The 21686-nt window shown below is 40.1% G+C and overlaps 2 protein-coding genes and 1 long non-coding RNA gene across 4 annotated transcripts in view; all 3 read right to left on the reverse strand.

Annotated features, from left to right (window-relative positions):
* Positions 1-405, reverse strand: part of brip1 (BRCA1 interacting helicase 1) — a 54091-nt gene extending 53686 nt beyond the window's left edge. For both annotated transcript variants that reach the window (XM_022195631.2, XM_022195630.2), the window contains exon 1: positions 146-405. The gene's annotated coding sequence lies outside the window, so the exon portion shown is untranslated. The remainder of the gene's footprint in view (positions 1-145) is intronic.
* A 3194-nt stretch (positions 406-3599) lies between these two features.
* On the reverse strand, positions 3600-21017 carry ppm1da (protein phosphatase, Mg2+/Mn2+ dependent, 1Da). Its single transcript, XM_022195632.2, has 6 exons — positions 20359-21017; positions 19183-19411; positions 17821-17945; positions 14472-14653; positions 14037-14261; positions 3600-6015 (listed from the first exon to the last, which is right to left on the reverse strand). The coding sequence occupies exons 1-6, from the start codon at positions 20882-20884 to the stop codon at positions 5629-5631; spliced, it is 1674 nt and encodes a 557-aa protein (XP_022051324.2). The 5' UTR covers positions 20885-21017; the 3' UTR covers positions 3600-5628.
* Positions 6016-14021, reverse strand: LOC127536826 (uncharacterized). The gene is made up of 2 exons (XR_007946026.1): positions 11890-14021; positions 6016-6321 (listed from the first exon to the last, which is right to left on the reverse strand). It is a non-coding gene; the product is annotated as an uncharacterized LOC127536826 (long non-coding RNA).
* Positions 21018-21686: the final 669 nt, after the last annotated feature.

The raw sequence follows: 21686 nt of genomic DNA on the forward strand, positions 1-21686 counted from the left end.
ACCTTAAACAACGACCTTATTAGTAGCTGTACCTTAAAAACTCACAAGCTTAAGGTACTATAAGGCACAGCTAACGCATTGCTAATAAACGGTCAATAGAGTAACCAGTGCTTCGTGTCTTTGCTGCTCCACAGTTATCACCTACCTGACTGGTCACTGGGAAGCTATCACCGGCTACCTAGGAGCTAATGCTAAGTCCTCCTTTACGTTACTTTGGCTCATTCTTGGCATGATGTCCCATGATAAAACTGGTGACGCTGCTCAGAACAACAAAAATGTTAGGACAGATATAAAAGAGACGAATTTGGCGAACAAAAGCTGGTTATGTTTTCCCTGTTCTTCCCATGTTTCTTCCCGCTCTGAAAATCACATTAGTTCCCTGCCAGGATGCTAGCAGTGTTGCACGTGAGCCTTCCTCAGGCGCCTGTCAAAATAAAAGCATGAGAGAGAGAGAGACATCCAGGAAGGACGTGTTGGAAGTGAAGGCAATGTCAGATCTCTTTTTCCTTTTTGTCACTCATTACTACCATTTGCTTATGCAGAAAATGCTGCTATTGATAAGTAACATTATAAAACTCTTTTAATGTGATAAAACCTTGAATGGTTGCTACAGTTATGTTTTTTAATTGTTGATAAAGCTCAAAAGTAAGCCCTACATGTAACCCATTCTGTCATGTGTCCATCCAGACTTCAGTTTCTTTCTTTTGGCTAGATCCTTCTTACATTGATCGATTGATTGGTTGTGCGAGGTGCATTCCAAACCCAGTTTCATTACAGAATCCACTTCAAACTTTTTGTGATTGTGCACAGAGCCTTGCATAGTGATTCCTCAGTGTGTATTAATAACTGTTACTATAAAATATTAGTAGGAATCTAAGCTCTTCTGTTCAGGCTTTATTAGTTGTTAGTTGTTTAAGGCCAGTGGTGGAAATAAACTAAGTTACTCAAGCACTCTGTTCAAGTAGAGTTTAAGGTACTTGCATTCTACTTCATTCTCTCCATTTTATGCTACCAATATTGTGCTTTGTAAGACCAAGTAGTGACACGTTGGATAACATAACAAGCTATCTAAATACAGTGCATCTTACAGGTTAAACCAGAGGTGTCAGACTTTTGGGCTTTTTCCTATAAACAGCATATAGTCACTTCACAATATAGACATGAGCTCTACGAAACAGTGACTCGAAACTTTTCAGAAGGTTTCAATTCAATAAATGTTTTACTGATCCAATATCTCAGCAACAATAAATAATTTGAGAAAAACTGAAAACAGATTTGTCTATCAGAACTTTGTTTTCACTTCTTTTCTCTACCATTAATCATGTGATGAGCTCTCAGATATATTTTCAGTACCTGGATATAAAACTGGATATAAAGTAGTTCAAACTTGCAGCAGCTACAATAGCAACCTGCTGTGGACACACTGATGCTTCACTATTAATAATTTAATGACAACATATATAATAATAATAATAATAATAATAATAATAATATATCAGTCAGAGGATCTAAATCAATACTTTTTCTATAATACTTTAACCGCATTTTGCATATGATATTCATGCATTTTTACTTAAATTTGAATTTTCATGCAGGACTTTAACTTGTAATGGAGTATTCTTACATTCCCATATTGGTACGTTTACTCAAGTAGAGCATCTGAGTATTTTTTCCACTTCAATTCAAGACAAAAGAGACTTCAGAACTGTAACATTGGACTTCAGATGTGTAGGCACTGTGGATGCCTTTAAAAATCAGCTTTTGTTCAGACTTGCTTTAGTTTCATTTATTTAGCTTTGTTTTAGTCTTGCTTCAGTCTTGCATCTGTCTGTCTATATATATATCCAAATTTACATGGATCAATACAATTTTAGACTTTTATTGTGAATTCTTAGCGTGGCGTGCTGGTTGCAATATGACGCATCAGTAGTTGCATTTGTAAACTTCCTGCAATGACTCACACTAGACATGTCATAACTAAACACCAACCACCTGACCCACATAGTGATATGAGCCTAAAAACCTTCCCCAAAATGCACTTTCTACATTTTGGTGAGGTAATTTATCAGTAAACAGATAACATATCAGATACCAGTGACTGTTTCTATTACTCAATATCAATGACATGAAGCTGGTGTTGGTACTAAATGAGGGCTGCAAAGTGGATCAGTGGTTAGCACTGTTGCTTTGCAGTTACAAGACCCCTGGTTTGCGTCCCGGTTTTCCTGGGATCCTTCTGTGTGGAGTTTCCATGTTCTCCCTGTATATGCGTGGGCTTTCTCCAGGTTCTCCAGCTTCCTCCCACAGTCTAAAAACAGGTTAAAGTTAATTAGTAACTCTAAATAGTCCATAGGTGTGAGTGTGATTGTTTGTCTCTATATGCAGTCCTGTAATAGACTGGGTGTTCCAGGGTGTTTAGTCAGCTGAGCTTGGGGTCCATCCCATAGACTCCAGCCCCATCCATCCATCCATTACCTGTACACCGCTTTATCCTCATTAGCACTGAGCGCTAAAAACTGGTTAAAGAAAAAGTAGTGGTCAACAAAACCTAGATTTTGGCTTTAGATAGTAGAAAAGGTCAAGCATCTGTCTCCTGTACTTATCAAGCTAAGGTTAGAAAGCTAACAGTAAAACTCCATTTGAAGTTAGGTTCCTTTATGAATTTATGGGCTTCTGCTATTGCTTCCTTTAATTTGGTTTAACATTTTTAACAGGGGGCTGCACAGTGGGCTAGTGGTTAGCACTTTCACCTTGCAGCAAGGAGATCCCGGTTCAAATCCCCAGGTGGGCCTGGAATCTTTCTGCATGGAGTTTGCATGTACTCCCTGTGCATGTGTGGGTTTTCTCCGGGCACTCCGGCTTCCTCCCACAGTCCAAAAATATGCTGAGGTTAATTGGTTACTCGAAGTTGCCCGTAGGTGTGAATGTGAGTGTGATTGTTTGTCTGTGTATGTGGCCCTGTGACAGACTGGTGACCTGTCCAGGGTGTCCCCTGCCTTCGCCCGAGTCAGCTAAGATAGGCTCCAGCACCCCCCACAACCCTACGTAGTGAGGATAAAGTGGTGTATAGAGGATGGATGGATGGATGGATATTTAACAGGCTCGGGGAGATGTTTTTGCTTGAATTGAAATTGGAAATGTAAAGATATTTGTGTCTGCATTGCATATTTTGACATGTTTCATGGCCTCCTACTGCTCTCTAATCTTTAAACTTATTTCTCCTTTTTATGTGTTGAGATGATGCCACGAGCTTGTCATGTTGCTGAATTGTATATTTGTTTGTGTTTATCATGTGTATGTTCTTGTTTGTCCACTTTTTAACTGCACATAAATATGCATAAAAACATGTAGTTTAAATAAAAATTTGGTTAAAAAAGAAAGCTAACAGGAAGGTGATTGTTAGTGCCAAATATATGCATGGCTCTCAGTTGGAAAATATTTATTTACAAACAAAGTGGTGAGCAAATATTTGTGAAGTGTGGTGGTGATAGAAGAGGGAAGAATAAAAACTATGACATTAAGGTCTTTTTAAAGTGCAACTTAACAAGCAGAATGCAAAACAATTTTAAAAAAAGTCAGTATCTACTTGCACAGCAGTGTAAATACTTCACTTCAGAGAAGTTTTTATTTAAATAGGTTCATTTCCAGATAAGTGTTTTTCACATTTACACTGTACACATGCACTTTTGCTGCTAGCACAGCTATTTGAATCAGGGATGTGAGTATTCAACAGAGTAAATGAGTAGACAAAGATTCATGAGAATTCTCAAAAATACTATAGAAAAGTCAGAAACCAAGGGATCCCATGACAAGACTGTATTAGCAGAGAATGTGTCAAACATTAGCATTATCATCATTCCTCCAATGTGGTAAGATATTTATTGATCCACTCCATAATGCTACAAATTCCTGTTAGAAATTGCACTTCGCTCAGTGAAAATACATCATCATGTAACAAAGTCTAACAAAGATTGAGGCATCTGTCTTTCCTGTGTAATGGTCATTATCTTTCTGTAGTGAATATTCATCATCTGAATCAAACACCGTCATTAACCAGAGGCAAAAGAGGACACGGCCACGTTCTACACACAAACGCCACTCAGCATAAAGACGATTCCCTTCTAAAGAGATCTGATTATTTGTCATTTGATGTCCTACATTTGCTGTTTTTATTTCAGACTCTAATCTGGTCATTCATTCCTAGCTGCATTATTTCAAAAAGAAAACAAAACTGTCTTCTCAAAGACAATTAAGGTCACCATAAGAGTGCAAAAATATTCTCTTATAAAGTCCATGCAGAGTGCATTTACTCACAAATGAGCCTTGTGCATACATCAGTAACAATACAACTGCAGCTGCAGCATGGAGGGACAATGGCTTGTCGAAAGAGAATCCTAAATAAACCTCTCAATCACCCTCAGCAAAACAGAAACCAGCAGTTATTGTCTTGTTGCACGAGAGAAAACAAGGTAAAGGGTCGATCAGTGAACCAGACAGTCCTCTCTCTGCAGGAACCAACATGTTTGTGATGGAGAATGACATTACTGATACTTTACTGCAGCCACAATGAAGATCTGGCAGCAACAAATAATCATGAACGATGACTGTAAACATCAGTTCTGCTGTCAGTCCCTCAGAATCAAGGATGTCTTAGTTTTAGAACCACCTGGAAATTTAGCAAACACAGAGGGAGACATCCATCATTATAGGGACAAACATACCAACATCTGCACAAGCAGAGGGCTGTTGAAAGGCATTCTTGGAGACTTAGAAAAATCACTACTTGATGTATGAATGAGTGTTGCAGGCTCAGGAAGTGAAGACACCAAAATCAACTGTAATGTCTCAATACAAACTACAACAATGAGAGATAGTAGAGTGGATTTATCCCGTAAGATACACTGTGCAATTACAACTTAAAAACATCTTCCAATATTAGAAACCTCATGATGGCCTGATGAGTTAGGTCAAAAGAATACCTTTAAAAGAACAACATGTTACATGACGCATTACATATATTTATATATCAATATACACAAAGTAGTAGCTTACTGGTTCATGACTGTAGCAGCACCTTCAGTTTTTATATTCAAGACAAATCTCCAGTGATTAAATAAACAGATAAGAATAACAATACATAAATATGTTTTAACACAAGGTGTGCACACGGCGGTGTGTTGACAGACAGAGGAGTAGAAGAAGAAAGCTGTGGTGGAATTCATCTAAAGGGGATTTTGATGTTTATCTTTGTACAATAAAAGAATGTATAAAAAATATAGATTTGTTTTAGATGAGCAGATTGACTTACTTCTCAATACTCAGTTATAAAATGCATAATATTTACACCAGCAATTAGTCATACTTATTTCTTACAACTGTTACCAGAAACGTAGGTGGAATAAGACACATTTTATCAGGAAGGAATTTCAAAACAAAGACACAAAATTCATCCAAAAAAACCCCAACAGTTTTCAAGTGAGGACTGTCCTAGTGCTGAGACAAGTATGTTAACAACCTTTAGAGCAAGGTTGCTTTGAACTGTGACAATGCAGGACAGCTGCAAACATCAGGAGCAGAAACACCACTGGAGACGAGGTGGACAGTGGGAGCAGCAAGCTGGTGTGTGTTTTAGCACACACACACTGTGGTCTTGTTGTGCTGCTGGAGAATGGGAGAGACATTATTCGACTCCTTCTGTTTCTTCTCTGCATTGTGTTGGACCAGCGGTGGCCTGTCGGCTGTCCTGCGCCGGGCTTTCTTTGCCGGCTGACCTGCCGGTGGTGACGATCCATCAATAGTTCTTTTTCTGCTGGGTGTCCTGCTGTTAACTGGACCATCAGTGGGACTGGACTGACTGGGCAGCTCAGTGCTGCTATTTGAACAAAGTGAACTCAGAGCAAACGGGTCAGACAGACTCATGTGGTACAAACTATTGCTTCCTGATAGCCCATCCCGTCTCTCCAAGGCAGGTAGCAGCTCACACATGGCTGAAGGAGAATCCTCCTCTGGAGGCCGCTGCAGGAGAACAGAACAGGAGGACAGTGATGACATATGCAGCATTGACATGTACACTCAAAACGATTCACACCCATATCAAATGTATATTTACAGTCATTTTTTATCAACTAGTATGTTTCTTTCTGTCTGGAAATGAAATAAGTCACAAGACAGAAAGTCATCGTGTTAGAGATGTAAATTACATTTTCTACTAAAGCCATGTCCAAAGTTGTTCATGCTCTTGCTCAGTGGTAAGACAGTCAAACAGATCTTGCCTTCTGTATGTCTCCTCTGGGATTTTGTTATATTACTTTTTGTGGTGACCTCCAGGTTTTTTTTGTTTTTTTTTTTCAATTATCTATTTATTTGTCTTTTTTAAAAAAATTTTTTACAGAGACAAAAACATTAAAATAATAATGTAATAATGGTAAGAATATAACAAAACATAATACAACAATGATAATACAGCCCATACAACCAATGAAACAAATTAAACCAAGTCATAATATGGTCATAAAAACAAATATGATTTTTGTTTTGTGGGATCATAGCCTATTCCAACATATTCCAGTAAAGTCAGAGGCCCAAAAAAGGCTCCCATATCTTCATGAAGATATTTCCTTTGTTTTTCAAAGTGTATGTCCGTTGTTCCAGTCTTAGAGTTTCGTTCAGGATTTGTTTAAACAGGTTAAACGTCGGGGATTTTTGGTGGTTCCAGTTGAGGAGGATACACTTCTTCGCTATGTAAGATATTATGGTAATCCTCTTCTTATGTATGAGATTGAGTGTCTTGTCCAGTTCCGTACCAAAGAGGTAAAGTATCGGTGTACATTCCAGTTGAGTTTTTACAGCATTAACAGTCAGATTGTGTACATCCCTCCAGAAGTGTTTTAGTTTTCTACATCCCCAAAAAATGTGCATTGTTGTCCCCACACAAATTTCACAACGATGACATCTGGGAGATAAGTTAGGAAACATCTTACTTAGTCGAGATGGAGTTAGGTACATCCTGTGCATAAACTTATAATTTTGTTCAATTATTTTGTTACAGGACAGTGTGGACATAACATTCTGACACATTGTATCCCATTGGTTCTCATTAAGATCCCTTGCCAAATCCCGTTGCCATATTGTCTTCAATGGGTTTAGGGAGCAACTGTGTTGTTCCAAAAGCACTCTATAAATTAAAGAAATTTTCCCTTTAAGTGATGTGGAACTAATCAAAACCTTCTCAAGACCTGTCAAACCCAAAGATAGTCGTCCCTTCCTTTTCAGAGTATTAATTAGATGGCGTATTTGCAAGTATTTGTAAAAGTCTTGTTTTGGGATATCAAATTCTGATCTTAACTCTGCGAAGGACTTGATAGTGTCTCCAGTGAACAAGTTTTGGAACTGAAGGATGCCGAACTCTTTCCACTTTGTAAGGAGAGATTTTCCAATTGATGGCGGCAGGTCTGGGTTGGAGGATAAAGGTGCAAGCCTCGAAATTCTATTGAAAGTACCACAAAATTTTTTTACATCTTGCCAAGCTTGAATAGTGTTGTAGGTTACATAGGTCTTTGCTACTACCACCTTTGTATTGTTAATAAAAGGTAATGTTGTTATAGAGGCAGGGAGACAGAGTTCTTCTTCTATGTCTATCCACTGAGCACTGCTACATTTATGTATCCAGCTAATTAGAACTTTTGTTTGAGCGGCCCAATAATACATCTGTAAATCAGGTAATTCCAACCCCCCTTTTTCTCTCGATTTTATCAAAGTTTTCAAAGCTATTCTCGGTGAGGAGTTTTTCCAGATAAAAGAAGTCAAGATTACGTTTATGGATTTAAAAAATGTTTTGTCTAGGTAGCAGGGTAAGGATTGGAACAAATAATTAAAGCGTGGCAAAACATTCATTTTGATTATGTTAATGCGTCCTAGAAAAGAAATGGGGAGTGTTTTCCAATGTTCTAATTCTTCTTTAATTTTTTTGACTAACGGGACATAGTTCATGTCATATAGATCTTTGAGTTTTGGAGTCACGTGCACCCCTAGATATTTAAAACCATTTTGAGCCCAGGTAAAAGGTGAGATAGTTTTTAATTTATTTGAAATTGGTGAATTCAATAATAAGGCGTTAGACTTCGTTAGGTTAATTTTATATCCCGATATTAACCCAAATTTAATGCTAAGATCTAATAGCACCGGGATTGATCTCTCAGGGTTTGTCAAGTATAGAATTATATCGTCGGCATATAGCGAAATTTTATTTTTAATGTTCCCAATGTCAATACCAGTGATTTCATCATTGGCACGTATAGCTTCTGCAAATGGTTCGATTGCCAAATTAAATAAGAATGGGGACAGTGGACAGCCCTGCCGACAACCCCTGGACAGACTGAGTTTGTCAGTAAGCGCACCATTTATACATATTTGGGCACATGGATTGCTATACATTGCTTTGATCCAGCCAATGCTTTTTTCACCAAAATTGAACTTTTCCAAGACAGCTAACAGGTACGGCCATTCGACCCTGTCAAAAGCTTTTTCTGCGTCAAGCGATAGTAATAAGACTGTTCTATTGTGAAGCGTTGAGTAATCGGTTATATTAAGTAGCCGCCGGATATTGTCAGTCGCATAACGTGCCTTTACAAAGCCAGACTGATCAGGGTTTATAATCTGTGGCAAAAGGTTTTCTATTCTGCGTGCAATTAACTTTGATATTATTTTTAAGTCTACTGGCAGTAGTGAAATTGGGCGAAATGAGGAACACTCAGTCGCATCTTTATCCTTCTTTGGTAATAATGTTATTATTGCTGTTTTCATGGACTCAGGAAGAATTCCATTTTCAGAAAAATCTATAAGCATTGGCATAAAAAGGGGCTGGATTTGTGGCCAGAAGGTCTTATAGAATTCTATGGGGTAACCATCTAGGCCTGGAGTTTTCCCAGAGGGCATCGATTTAATTGCTTGCAATACCTCATCTGGGGTAAATGGAGCACTTAGTTGTTTTTTCTCATCTTCTGATAAAGAAGGAAAAGATACCCCTTCCAGGAACGTTTTGATATCTGCCTCTGATGGGTTTTCTGATGTGTAAAGTTGTGTGTAAAATTTGTGGAATGCGGATTTTATTGAGTGAATGTCATATTTCAGTTGGCCTGTCGTAGTTCGTATACTCTTAATCGTGTTGTCTGCATGTTGTTTTTTAAGCTGATAGGCTAGGAGCCTAGTGGGTTTATTGCCATATTCATAGTATTGTTGTCTTGTAAAGAACATGAGTTTTTTAATGTGTTCTGTTTGAGTAAGATTAAGTTTATTCCTAACTTCATTTAATTTCTTCAGATTTTCTTCCATAGGGGATTGTTTATGAGATTGTTCTAAATTGATTAACTCTGTCTTGAGCTGCTCTGATTGTCTAAAAAAAATTTTTTTTTTTGCAGATGTATAGGCGATCAGCTGGCGCCTAATTACTGCCTTAGCAGCATCCCACATTATGGCTGGAGTTACATTGGAGGCTGCGTTATCTTGTTTATATTGTTCAAGCCATAAACGAATATTATTACAGGCCTCAGGCTCAGTAAGGATTGAGGAGTTAAATCTCCAGTATTTAGTTTGGTGAGTCTGTGGTGTGAGGGCAAGTTGAAGATGGACTGGTGAATGATCAGATAAAAGGATGGGCCCTATGTTACATGAAATTACATTAGAGATATGTTCCTGTGGTAAGAAAAATAAATCTATTCTGGAATATGACTTGTGTCTGGCTGAAAAGAAAGTGTAATCTCTCGATGTAGGGTTAAGTTCTCTCCAAACATCGACAAGGCCTATATCTCTAGTGGACAACTTCAGAATTTTCGCTGCATTTGAATTACAGAGTGTGAGTGAGGATTTATCCAAATTAGTATCCAGACAACAATTAAAATCACCAGCAACTATCCCTAAGTCTGTATAATATTGACTAAATAAGGTAATTATATCTGTCATAAATTTGGGAGAATCTTCATTGGGTGCATAAATATTAAGCAGCGTTAGTTCTTGACCATACAACATTCCTCGAATAAGCACATGCCTACCCCCAGAGTCAGAGTGTTGTTCTTTCAATATGAATGGCAAGTTCTTATGTATAAGTATTGCTGTTCCTCTTTTGTTACTGGTAAAACTAGAAAAGTAGACCTGGCCGACCCAGTCCCTTTTAAGTTTTTTGTGCTCCTCATTAGACAAATGAGTTTCCTGTAAAAATACCAAGTCTGCTTTTTCGTTTTTTAGAAATGTAAGAACTCTTTTCCTTTTAATTGGGTGGCCGAGGCCTCTGACATTAAATGTTACTATGTTAAGTGTGTTAGGCATATTAAAGTTTTTATATAATATTGATAATATTTGACCATACTGGCATAAAAGTGGGCATAGAAAGAAAACATGTTGTATGAGCAAAACACTAAACAAACAATAGAAGCAAACCAACTAATAAAGAAAGAAGAACATATGGGTAGAGTGTAGGGGCCCCACTCTATCCCCCCCCTCCCACCTCCCCAGAATATTAGCCTAGTCCCCAAACGACCAGGCAAACCCACCAGAGCAGGCATCGCCCCGAACATATCTGGCAAACAGCATCAGTCCCTCAACAACATACAACTTGCTTGGAGATAACTGACTCTATGCAGAGTAGTGAGCAATATGAAAGTGCAAATGTTACTCAATATTTAAGTTGTATTAAACATAAAGGCTGATTCATGTAGAAAGTCCTAACACAAAATGTCTATCCATTCACACGATAGAGACATAACTTAAATATAGTGTCCTGTATCAGCATTGCACTCATGAAAAAAGAAAAAAAAAAAAAAAAAAAAAGTCTGCACAGAGATTAATATGCCTACCCTTCTGTATTATATAGACATAAATCAAACCTGACCATGTGTGGTTTGATTGGCGGTGATATTACGGTGGAATTTTTCTGCCTCCTGTGGGGAAGAAAACAGGTGAATCTTCCCGTTGTACAACACCCTGAGCTTGCATGGCTGGAGGTGGAATCCCCGGAAGGCTCCCATGTCGACGAACAGCTTTTTAACAGCGTTGAACTCTCGTCTTCGTCGGATGGTTTCCGTTGAAAAATCCTGGACGAAGACGAGTTTGGACCCATCGTGTGTGATGTTCCGCTGTCTGGTGGCACGTAGGACAAACTCTCTATCCTGGAATTTGTGGAAGCGGATGAGGACAGCTCTGCTATGACTCGGGTTAGCCGGGGCCAGCGTGCGATGAGCCCTCTCCAAGGTCATCAACCGATGGTCTCCAGTGCCCAGCCACTGGGGTAACATGTCATGTACAAAGTCCAAGAGATCACGGTTACCCTCGGCTCCTTCTTTAAGACCGAACAGCCGAATATTTTTCCTCCTGCCGCGGTTCTCCAGATTCTCTGCCTTTTCCTCCAGGAGTGCAAGTCGTTTTGCCGCTGTAGCTAGCGCCGTCTCGGTTTTTTTCAACATATCTTCTGCGGCAGATATACGGACCTCCGTTTCGTCAATACGTTTTTCATTAGCTGTTACTTCTCGTTTGATTTCGCTCATACTGCTCTCTATCACAGAGATTGAATTTGTCAGCTCACCTAGCCTGTTGGTTATTCCGTCCAGCTTCACGCCAAAGTCGGAGCGGAGTGCTTTTAGCTCTGTTAGCATGTCGGTCATGTTAGCCATGCTACGCTCACTTGAGTCTTGTGGCAAAGATGATATATTAGAGCTTCGTAGGCCCGGCTTCCGTGCTTTAGAGAAAATGTCGCACTCCTTTGCTGCTGAGGGTTTTGACATAGTCCGTTCCCGTCGCCTGGTCAGGTTTAAAGAAAGTTAGGGTAGATTTATGTGCAAAGTCGTGAGGAGCCTTTACGCTAAGCTGCCATCTTGCTCGGGCTCCCTAGCGCCCCCCCACCTCCAGGTTTTTGAGATTAAAGGCTTCTTTGCCATCAATCAGATTCTCAATGGACTTCAGGTGAAGACTCTGGATGGGCTGCTTCACAATGTTCATAATGTTTACTGTTAACCATTTCTTGACCACTCTGGCTGTAGATTTCAGAATTCAGATCAAGTCTTACTGGAAGGTCAAATGTTGCCCAATGCCAAACTTTCAGTAGAAAGCCTGATGTTTTACCCCAGAATCTAAATGCTCTTTTCTCATGACACCATTTACTTTGACAAGGCTGCCTAACCACTTAGCTGAAAAAAACACCAAGACATTCTACTCCCACCACCATGTCTTACTGTTAGTATGATGTTCTCAGGGTTGACCGATTGTCCTTCCTTTCAACAGTAAAAATCCCATCCCAGCATGTCGAAACATCCATTTTCATCTCATCTGACCACAGACCTGATGACTAAAACCATCTGTGTCCAACTGTCCATGTGACATCTGTATTTCTGTCTTGGAGAAGTGAAGTCCTCCTTGGTCTGGGTCTATGGAGACCAGCCTTGTTCAGGTTCTGCTTGACCATATGTCTTTAGATGTTGGTACCAGAATTGCTCAGATTCACTAGCCTAGCCGCGCTAGACCCAGGTCTGAAGACGCAAGGGTCTAGTAACTCTCGACAGGGAGGGAGACGGGCTAAAAGGTTGTCTTTTAAATCACTCTGCAGCAATTGGGTAGGTATACAACCAATCAGCGCAACGAATAGGCTGACGTAGTTCCTAGAGCGCCGGAAATCAGAGGATGCGGGAGTTCAGTGAAGCCTAAGTCCCATTAGCTTCCCAACCAGCAGAGCCAACTGGTATATTAAGGATTTGCCATATCCTGTTGGCGTAAGTCCAAATACGTCTTTCTTCTCAATGAAACACTTCAGTGCCGTCCTTTGTTTATCTTTCAAGTTGAATTTTAGCTTCAAATCTTTAAGGGCTGTGGCCAAAGCCGAGTCGAAAGATAACTGTTTATTGTGCGCAGCCATCTTCTTGTCTATCCTTGTTTCTATGGTTGTTTCCGGTTTCTGTCAGAATCGTCGCGGAATATTGGAATTCCCCTTGGTTCCTCAAACTGCCATTCTTGCCAACACAGTAACCATTTTTGACTTTCTACCACACACTCTGAGGTGTTTAAATGATTCAAAGTCCTTGTGTTTTTTTTTTTTGACACGCTTGGATATGACTGCATAGCCTTTCCCCATGTTGTGAGCAGCCGTAGTGCACATTCAAAGGTCCTCACTAAAGTTTGTGGTTTTAGCTGACATGCAACTGACTAACAAATGACTGGAGAATTACTGTATCAGTGGTTGTCAATGCAATAGTGTATTAGAACCCTCTAGAACATTGTAGAATTTACCATGACCACTTAACACAGTGCATCTTTTCTAAATCAAAAATAGTTCAAATGTATCTGTAACATCTCTAAAACAGTGTGTTACTGTCTTTTGTCATTTCTAGCATGAACAAACCTACTTGTAAAAGGAAAATTCCATATACATCTAACGTGTTCATGGGTATGGATAATTTGGAGCTTAGCTGTATATACACTATCAGTCAAAAGTTTTGACACACCTTCTCATTCAATGCTTTTTATTTATTTGTATTATTTCTACATTGTAGATTAATACTGAAGATTAACACCTTTTTCGATCACAACATAATTCCATATGTATTGTTTTATAGTTTTGATGTATTCAGTATTAATCTACAATGTACAAAATAATCAAATAAAAACCACTGAATGAGAAGCTGTGTCCAGATTTGTGACTGGTAGAGTGTATGGATTACACAAAACGCAATCTTCAGTCTATACAGTGCAAAATAACACAATTAAAAGCAACTGAAACCTGGGAGACATTGGTTGTTTCAACACTACCACGCAGAACTGTCAGCAAAAAAATAATAAAACGGTCTGATTCTTTGACTCGGGATAATGTCCCAGTGTCTTTCAGCTTTGTATCCAGTTCTGCAACTATGTATTGAAAGTTGTTCACAAATGAGTCAACAGTGAACTCAGAGGTCATTTGGGAATTTAAAGGGTAGAATAAAACTCCCACAGTTTCACAACAATAAAAAAACAAACATGTTGTGTAGTCTTCAATGTGTGAACTGTCACCCTGCCCTCACCTGAAGGAGAGGAGTGTCGGCACGGGATATGGAGGTGGGAGGGCACTGGGACACCTTGGTTAAGTCAAGCAGCACCTCCTCATGATGCAAGGTGTCCTGGGAGGTCCCAGGTTCCTGCAGGGCGATCACGATGGCGCTGGTGTTGTCAGCACGCAACATTCGCTGGCGCCACCGCAGCAGAGCGTGGCTGACCAGCTGTCTGGCACTCGATACCCCACATGGTGCCTGCAGTATCAAAGACTGTTGTTACACTGACAAGGGCTGACATGGAGGCACACATTAGTGGATTTAATCAAGTATCATAGTATAGCTTTCTGCTCACATTTGCTTATTTAACAATTATTGTACAAGAGACAACAAACCAGGCATACAGTAAATGAGCCATCCCTCTATACTAGTTCAAATGATACTAGCCAAAGAGCAAAGACCACTCACCATTTCCTCATCGTTGTTCTGACACATGGATATGGCCTCTTGAGGGGGCACCATATTCCACAGACCATCACTGCCCAAGATGATGTAGCGATGTTTTCTGGGGTCAAGGATCACCACACTAGTGTCTGGCTCTGGAGAAACCACAAACTCCCCACTGTAGAAGTCATAGCTCCACAGATCACCTGTTTTGGATAAGAAAGTCTTAGCTGAAGGAAATACAAATCCACACAACTTACTTTGCCATGACTGTCTGGAACGGATGATTTTTATAAACTGTCTGTCTAAATTCGTCTGCTATTTCTTCGCTGTCTCTCTTTTGTCCATCAAACAATTGTGCACTGAAGCCACGGTCCATTTGTTAAACAAGACATTTATACAGCTGAATGGCACAACGTTGTAACCCATCCTTTTTTCTCTGACTAAGAATCAGTGTCAGTTTTCCTGAGCAACTTAGTCCTTAGAACTTGAAGGAAAACCAAGGTTATTCGACCAATGTGGTCCAAAACCTCCAGCATGATCTACATTCACAAAACCCTCAAGAGCGGGTCTTTATCATGCAAGAACTGCTACCATACATAAGTGAAAACTGTAGTTCTGTTCTTTTGTTGCTGGCTTAACTGACAAAGAGCAGGTGTATTAAATTTGCTGACTAATATGAATGCCTCAACTAATGTCATAACAGGCCAAACAAGACTTTGACGTAGCCTGACATGTGCCTGCCTGCACACTGGTGGAAAACAGGCTCCAATGCAACACTGATAATAGCTGCGTTTCCATTACCCTTAGATATGCGCAAAAAGTAAATAGCGCAATAAAAAACTGGTAATGGAAACACCTGAATTTCGAAAAAGGACTAAAATATCGCTAAAAAGTTTTACGCTCTCATGAGGTGGTTTTTCAGACGTTTCGATATTGAAAAATATCGCAATAGCGCAATGGAACCACTTTTTCCGCAATTATACGTCACCGGACGTGACGTACCTGGTCACATGACCAGTTCTCTCGGAGTAAACATGGCGTGGTACGTGTGGACAGAAGAGGAGACCGAGACTTTTCTTGCCATTATTCTTGAGAAAAACATCACTGCCATACTAGACAGCAAACAGCAGAGGCATGCAGAGTGTTATAAGGAGATAGAAGTGGAAATGAGGGAGAAAGGGTTCGTCCATCTTCCTGCAGTGAAATCTCGCGGGATGATATTTTACGAGAGTTACGATGCTTCTGCCCAGAACAACCTTTAATGGAAACACGTTCAAAGCGCAAATAAACTTTGTCGAAATTTTACAAATATTGCTTTAATTTTGCGAAAAACTGTAATGGAAACCCAACTAATGTCTGAACTCAGTCACAATTTAACATTTGAAGAGCAAACAAGAAAAGGTGAACTTAAGAGTTTTGGCACATGAGTCTGATGGTGGTATGGGAGAATATGCTCACATTCTAAATCTAGGAAGAATGAGCTGATTCCATGCTCTTTGAAAAGAGGTGCATTAATTAAGCACAATGTATGAATGTATTTCTAAATTCTTTAACAATTTTCTAGTTACATGACTTTTCCCCACTGCCTTAAGCATACATTATGTATACTGTTAAAAAAAAGAGATGCATTCATGCGTTTTGTTAAAAAAAAAAAACATGATTGTGTGTTTCACTATTTTTTCCCACTACGGTTGCTAAACGCTCCCGTCGACAAGCATGTTGTTACTAAGATGAAGGTTGTACTTTTTTAGTTTGTAAGATTTTTATGGTCAGGCAAAAAGAACAACATTATTCTCATAGGTCATTGTTTCAGCGTTCCTAACAGGTTATTCATAGGTAGAGATGAGTACCGAGTCCCGGTATTAAACGAGCCCCAGGGCAAAATCTTTAAAAACCAGAGGATCGGTAAGGTCTGACGTTAACAGTTCAGCAGTTAGCGTCAGAGTACAGTACTTTGGAAATAAGAACGCTGTGTTGCAAATTTTATCTCATCACCAAAGGACATGTCTCTGATGTCTGTGATGCACTTTCACATTCCAAATCCAACCCAGTGTCTGAGGGAGGATCACCTGTCAGTCACCTGCAGCTACGTGCAGTACAAACAGGTGCTGAACGTGCAGTAGCCTGATTAAACTTCACTACAGTTGGTGCAGAAAATGTTCATTGCCACAAAAGTAATGAGCTGTTTTATATAAGAACAGAAACACAATCCATCTGTAGAAAGTTTCAGTAAAAGTTCACCACATCCAGACAGAGAAATGTTTGACTGATGGGTTTGAAGTTCATCCCTTTCTAACCAGGCACAGCGCTGTGCAAAAGTATTTGCCCCCCTGCAGAAATCTTCTATTTCTGCATATTTTTCACACTTAAATGCCACAGATCATCAAACTAATATGTATTTCTTGATTATTATACAGACATAGTCTACAAAAAGCAAAATGCCGCTTTTAGGTAATGGTTTATTTAAATATTATTGAAGACCTATATCATCCTGTGCATCTAATCCAGATTGATTAATGTCAATAAATTTGTTTTGCATCGGTTTTTCAATCTCTTTAGAACATGGCATCATGTGCTGCTTTTTGAGACCCTTTACCTACTTCACAATACCAGACAGGTTCTGTTTAGTGATTTTAGATTCAACAAGCCTGGCAATAATCATATGTGAGTGTGGCTGGTGAGAATGAACCCAATTTGAGTAAAAGCAAGCCTTCACCAGCTGTTTCACTGTGGTTTTGTTCATCAGTTCAGTCTGAAATTCAGAGGTTCATTATCTGAACTATCGTTTTAGCTTCACTTTTAGAACACAGAGCAGCAGGATTTAGTGATTTCAGGGCTGCAAACAAATTCTTTTACTGTTGCTCTACTTGAATATTGGTAGTACTCAAACGGTTTTCTTCACTAAACTATTAAAGTCACAGTAAAAATACTGTCAAAGCCCTACATTAATCTTATATATATAAAAGTGAGGAGTGAAACAGGTCTTTACATTTACTTGATATCTGTTCAAGGCGGAGCTTTAAATTCTTATTTAATGCTGATAGTTTAATGGAACACAGTGCATAATGTTTTGTTTTGTGAGTAAAAACCTGTCCAGTGAGCTCTGACCATCCTATGAACACATTAGTATCTATAGAAATTTTAATTTAAATATAGTATGCACGAAAAAAAATAGAGCAATCTATAGTCTCTTCTTCGTTTGTTTACTTTTTCTATTTAAAAACAAAACAAAGAACAAAAACAATCAAAAAGTACTGAGAAAAACACCGTAAAAGTACTGGATCAATAAGTAGTATCGGTAAAAGTAGTAGTACCATTAAAATCTCAACATATCCCTATTCACAAGTATACTGTGGTGTGTTTTTCCAACCTAGAGCTCGGGCTACTGCCAAAAACGGTATCTGGTCGATCACGGTGCTCCGACGTACTGGACCATTGTGGCTGAGCCTTGGCCTCTTCCAGACCACCCTGTTCACTCCTGACTTCTTGATTACACTGTAGATAGAGGAGAGAAAAACAAAGCTGCAATTTACATCAACCAGAGAACACGCAGATTTCATAGAGCCAGTTGTGCTACAATGATCAGGACTACACACAGCTAACCGTTTATTCAGCACAATGAGCTAAAACTAATAGTCTATGGCTTTGTCCCCACATTCATATTTATTATTAACAGTTTTTTTCAATCATAGCTTTCTTCCATGTGCAAATGCTGCTTTAGGTCCCTGAAAACAAACCTTTTGGAAACTCCTTCCACAGTGAAGATTTTCAAACACCCCATTATTTTGTACGGAGGGAAACCGACAATTTTGGAAATGATGCAGACTCTCGTGTTGCATCCTTATTGGTCTTATTAGTCACTGTATGTCCTTCCCCAATCCGTGCCTCTATCACATGACTCCACAATTAAGCATCCAGCCCTGAGCTTCTGTGTACACTGGCTGCTCAGCGCGAGTTAATGGTCATGTGACATGTATTTTACAGGCGCTGGTATGAACAGAGATTATTTCTAAAAGGTTCTATGAGACTTGTCTGGACAGAGATCGTGTGGACGCTGGCTGACACAGCACATCACAAAAAAAGCAAACATTTACAGAGAGGTTTATGATTGTTCCAGTTTAGTTACAACCTGAAGTTATACTAAGGTTAGTCTGTTCCAGTGTTCTTACAACCATTTGGTACGGTGGTGAAACAACAACGATTCATTCAACAAAATGAACTACATCTTGATTATCACAGCTGACACTTAACTATAAATCCTGTTAGAAATGTGGAATTTACCCTGCCATTTATGCTTAGAGGTTTATTTGCTGACAAGGCACTAAGAAGCCTATAACTACAACAATATCTCACCAGCAGAGATGTCAGACCCTGTAAAAGGGCATTGTCCTTTGAGAGTGATAATGTTTTGCTATTGCTATTGTAAAGAAGCTTCTTGATTATAATCACTTGCTTTAGATAGAGGGTGGTGTGATTGCGGAAATGCAACAATGAATACACTGAAATTATTGGACTTATTCTTGTTCCTAGAATTTCCTTATATTAACCCGGAATTCAAGCTTCTGCTGCAGTATGTCTTTTACCTTAAAAAACTCTAATTTACTAGCACAGCTCAGTATCAACAAAATCCTTCAATGTAGATGCATGCAATAGTTACATTTTAACATATTTCACCAAGAACATCAAAATGTAGATAAAATGCACCGGTGGGGTCCTGTGGGTTCAGCCTTACCTTCCTCCCAGACCTTCAATTCGTTCCCTCTCTCTGGGTAGTTCAGGCTTGTGGTCTTGTGTGACTTCCACAGCTCTGATGAATGGGATTGAGGGGTCATCCTGTACCCCTAGAACCACTGCCGAGTCCCCAACGTGGGCCACATACATGCGGTTTCCTCGAAGGACCACTACACTGGCTGTGGTGCCAGATGTACTGGGAAGGCCTGTGAGTGTCTTTGGCCATTCAGCTGAGAACACAGAAGGCAGAAAATAAATACCTCTACCGGGTTGGAGCTGTTTACAGCTTATCATCTGCTTCCTACACATTCCCTACTGTGCAGGGAACCATAAATTTAACATCAAGAAAAAATGAAAGCAGAACATGCTACTTAAATTATTTGCTTTACAAACCCCTCATTAGCACGGCTGCTGTCTGATGCACTGATCCCGATAAGAACACCGTGAACCCGGGGTCAGTTTGTATCAGTACTGGAGCAAATTTACCAAAGCAAGCAAAGTCAGACGTGCGCTGTGCAAACACTTAGAGACATAACCCATGGCCAGCTGGAAAACAGCTAACATGCCATGGCATGTCCAGCCAGACACCTGAGCAGACAGCCGGCATTTGTACAGCATAGTACACACCGGCTAAAACACGATTCAGAAGTGTTTGCCATGGCTTATAGCGGCACCTGCACTGCTACAGTAACACAGGTGAAGTATATAAAGAAAACAATAACATATTTGCAGACTACATTATACATTAAGTTGCGATCTGAGTCAGTAGCCGTTCGTCGAGGCAGGCTTTGTTTGAAGTCAACCCAGTGGCTATTGCTAACTAATGTAGCTTCGTTGCATTTGGTGGCTAAAACAATTCATCATAAATACCTCTGTATCTAAATAACAGCAGAAATAAAGCCTTAACAGAGTGTCAGGGTGTCTATATCGGTCTTTAGACAATCTATGCAGCCGAAAGAAAATTACTTCACTGAGTATGGAGTCTTGTAGTAAATTCGGCCGTCATAGGAGTTCCACTGGTCACGAACTGGGACAAGCTTACAGGGTTCAGGCCACAACTAGTCTCCTTTAGGGGGTTGGGGTTACATTAAGGGTTCTCAAACAGAGGGAGGGAACATTTTGGGTCAAGTACTGACAGCTGAAAAGCCACAGCTTCGTAAGGTGTTGGTAAACTTACGCAGCTTCTTCCACATAGCGTGGTGGCAGGCTACAAATCCTTTGCGTATGGCAGAGCACACCTCCCGGTCGCTGTCCGACCAGAAACCCCGCTGCTTCTTCATGAACTCCCACAAATAGTCTCGTGCAAACTGCGCAGCCTCGCGACCCCCGTGACCATCAAACACAGCGAAGAACGCGACAGAACGGCGGGAAGGGTTCGCGGGGCTCGGCTCAACTCGCAGCGGGCTCTGACCTCCCGGTAAAGATGTTTCCGCCAGTACAGTCTGGCCTTCCGTCCGTACGGGCTCACAGGCTGTATCTGAAACCTGTGGTGGTTCCCCGGCTTCACCAGTCTGGTCCAGACGCGCGTCCCCGGCTAGAGAAGTGACCGTACCGTCTCCCTCACTGCTCTCCTCTGGCTCACCCGACGTCGGCGCATCATCTCCCGGCTCCGGCTCTACTATGACCTCGGTCACATCTTCCATGTATTTCCTGCCTCCTTGGTCGGTAAACACACTCACTCGCATCAACAATGTTTTTTCCATGGCTCCAGAATTAGGGCGCTTCACAATGTTTCGGTTTTGTTAGCTTATAAAATAACAGCAGAATAGTTTATATCAGAGCGACGTCCTGCCTTTGTTTATCTCTCAGCGTAGTAGGCATGCTCCAACGCGTTGACGTCATAGTCTGCCTTCTTCTAGTACGTGGACGTGGCAACAGCAGCTGCACTGCTGCCCTCTAGAGGCTGGACCACTGAGCAGAGCTGTGTGTACAATTGAATTCATCAGTCCACAAGGTCACTTTAACTGTGTTCACTTTATTTACATCACAGGCTGCTGCTATAGACACTAACAACTCAACTGTCAATTTGTGAATACTGACAATTTTGTAATTTTGTAAAATGGACTTTTTAGGCATGTGTGTGTGTGTGTGTGTATGTGTGTGTGTGGAGGGAGGGGGCAGGAGGGTGGGTAGGGGTTTGACTGCACAAGTGTTGATGTCTTAACTTAATTGCTTTAAGTTACTAGAGCCTGGAGAAATGCTCTCTCATCTTGCCTGTACTACTGTTGTATGTACAGGAAAACGACAAGAAAGCTTGATTTGATTTGATTTGATTACATTTGCTTTGGAATTGATAACCTCCTCAACAGTGCCCATGAAGCAAGCCATGATGAGCCTGAGGATTACAGAATAATTTACAGTTTGATACTATTACGTAAAACTTGACAGATTTGGTTCAGGGCTGTTTGAAAAACTAATTATTAGTATTTAAGGAGACAGATAACTGATAAACATTTGCAAAACATGTAAATTTTGATTTCAAAATGCTGGAACGTCCAACACAAA

Source organism: Acanthochromis polyacanthus, chromosome 13 (genome assembly GCF_021347895.1).
Source record: "Acanthochromis polyacanthus isolate Apoly-LR-REF ecotype Palm Island chromosome 13, KAUST_Apoly_ChrSc, whole genome shotgun sequence".
Lineage (NCBI taxonomy): Eukaryota > Metazoa > Chordata > Actinopteri > Pomacentridae > Acanthochromis > Acanthochromis polyacanthus.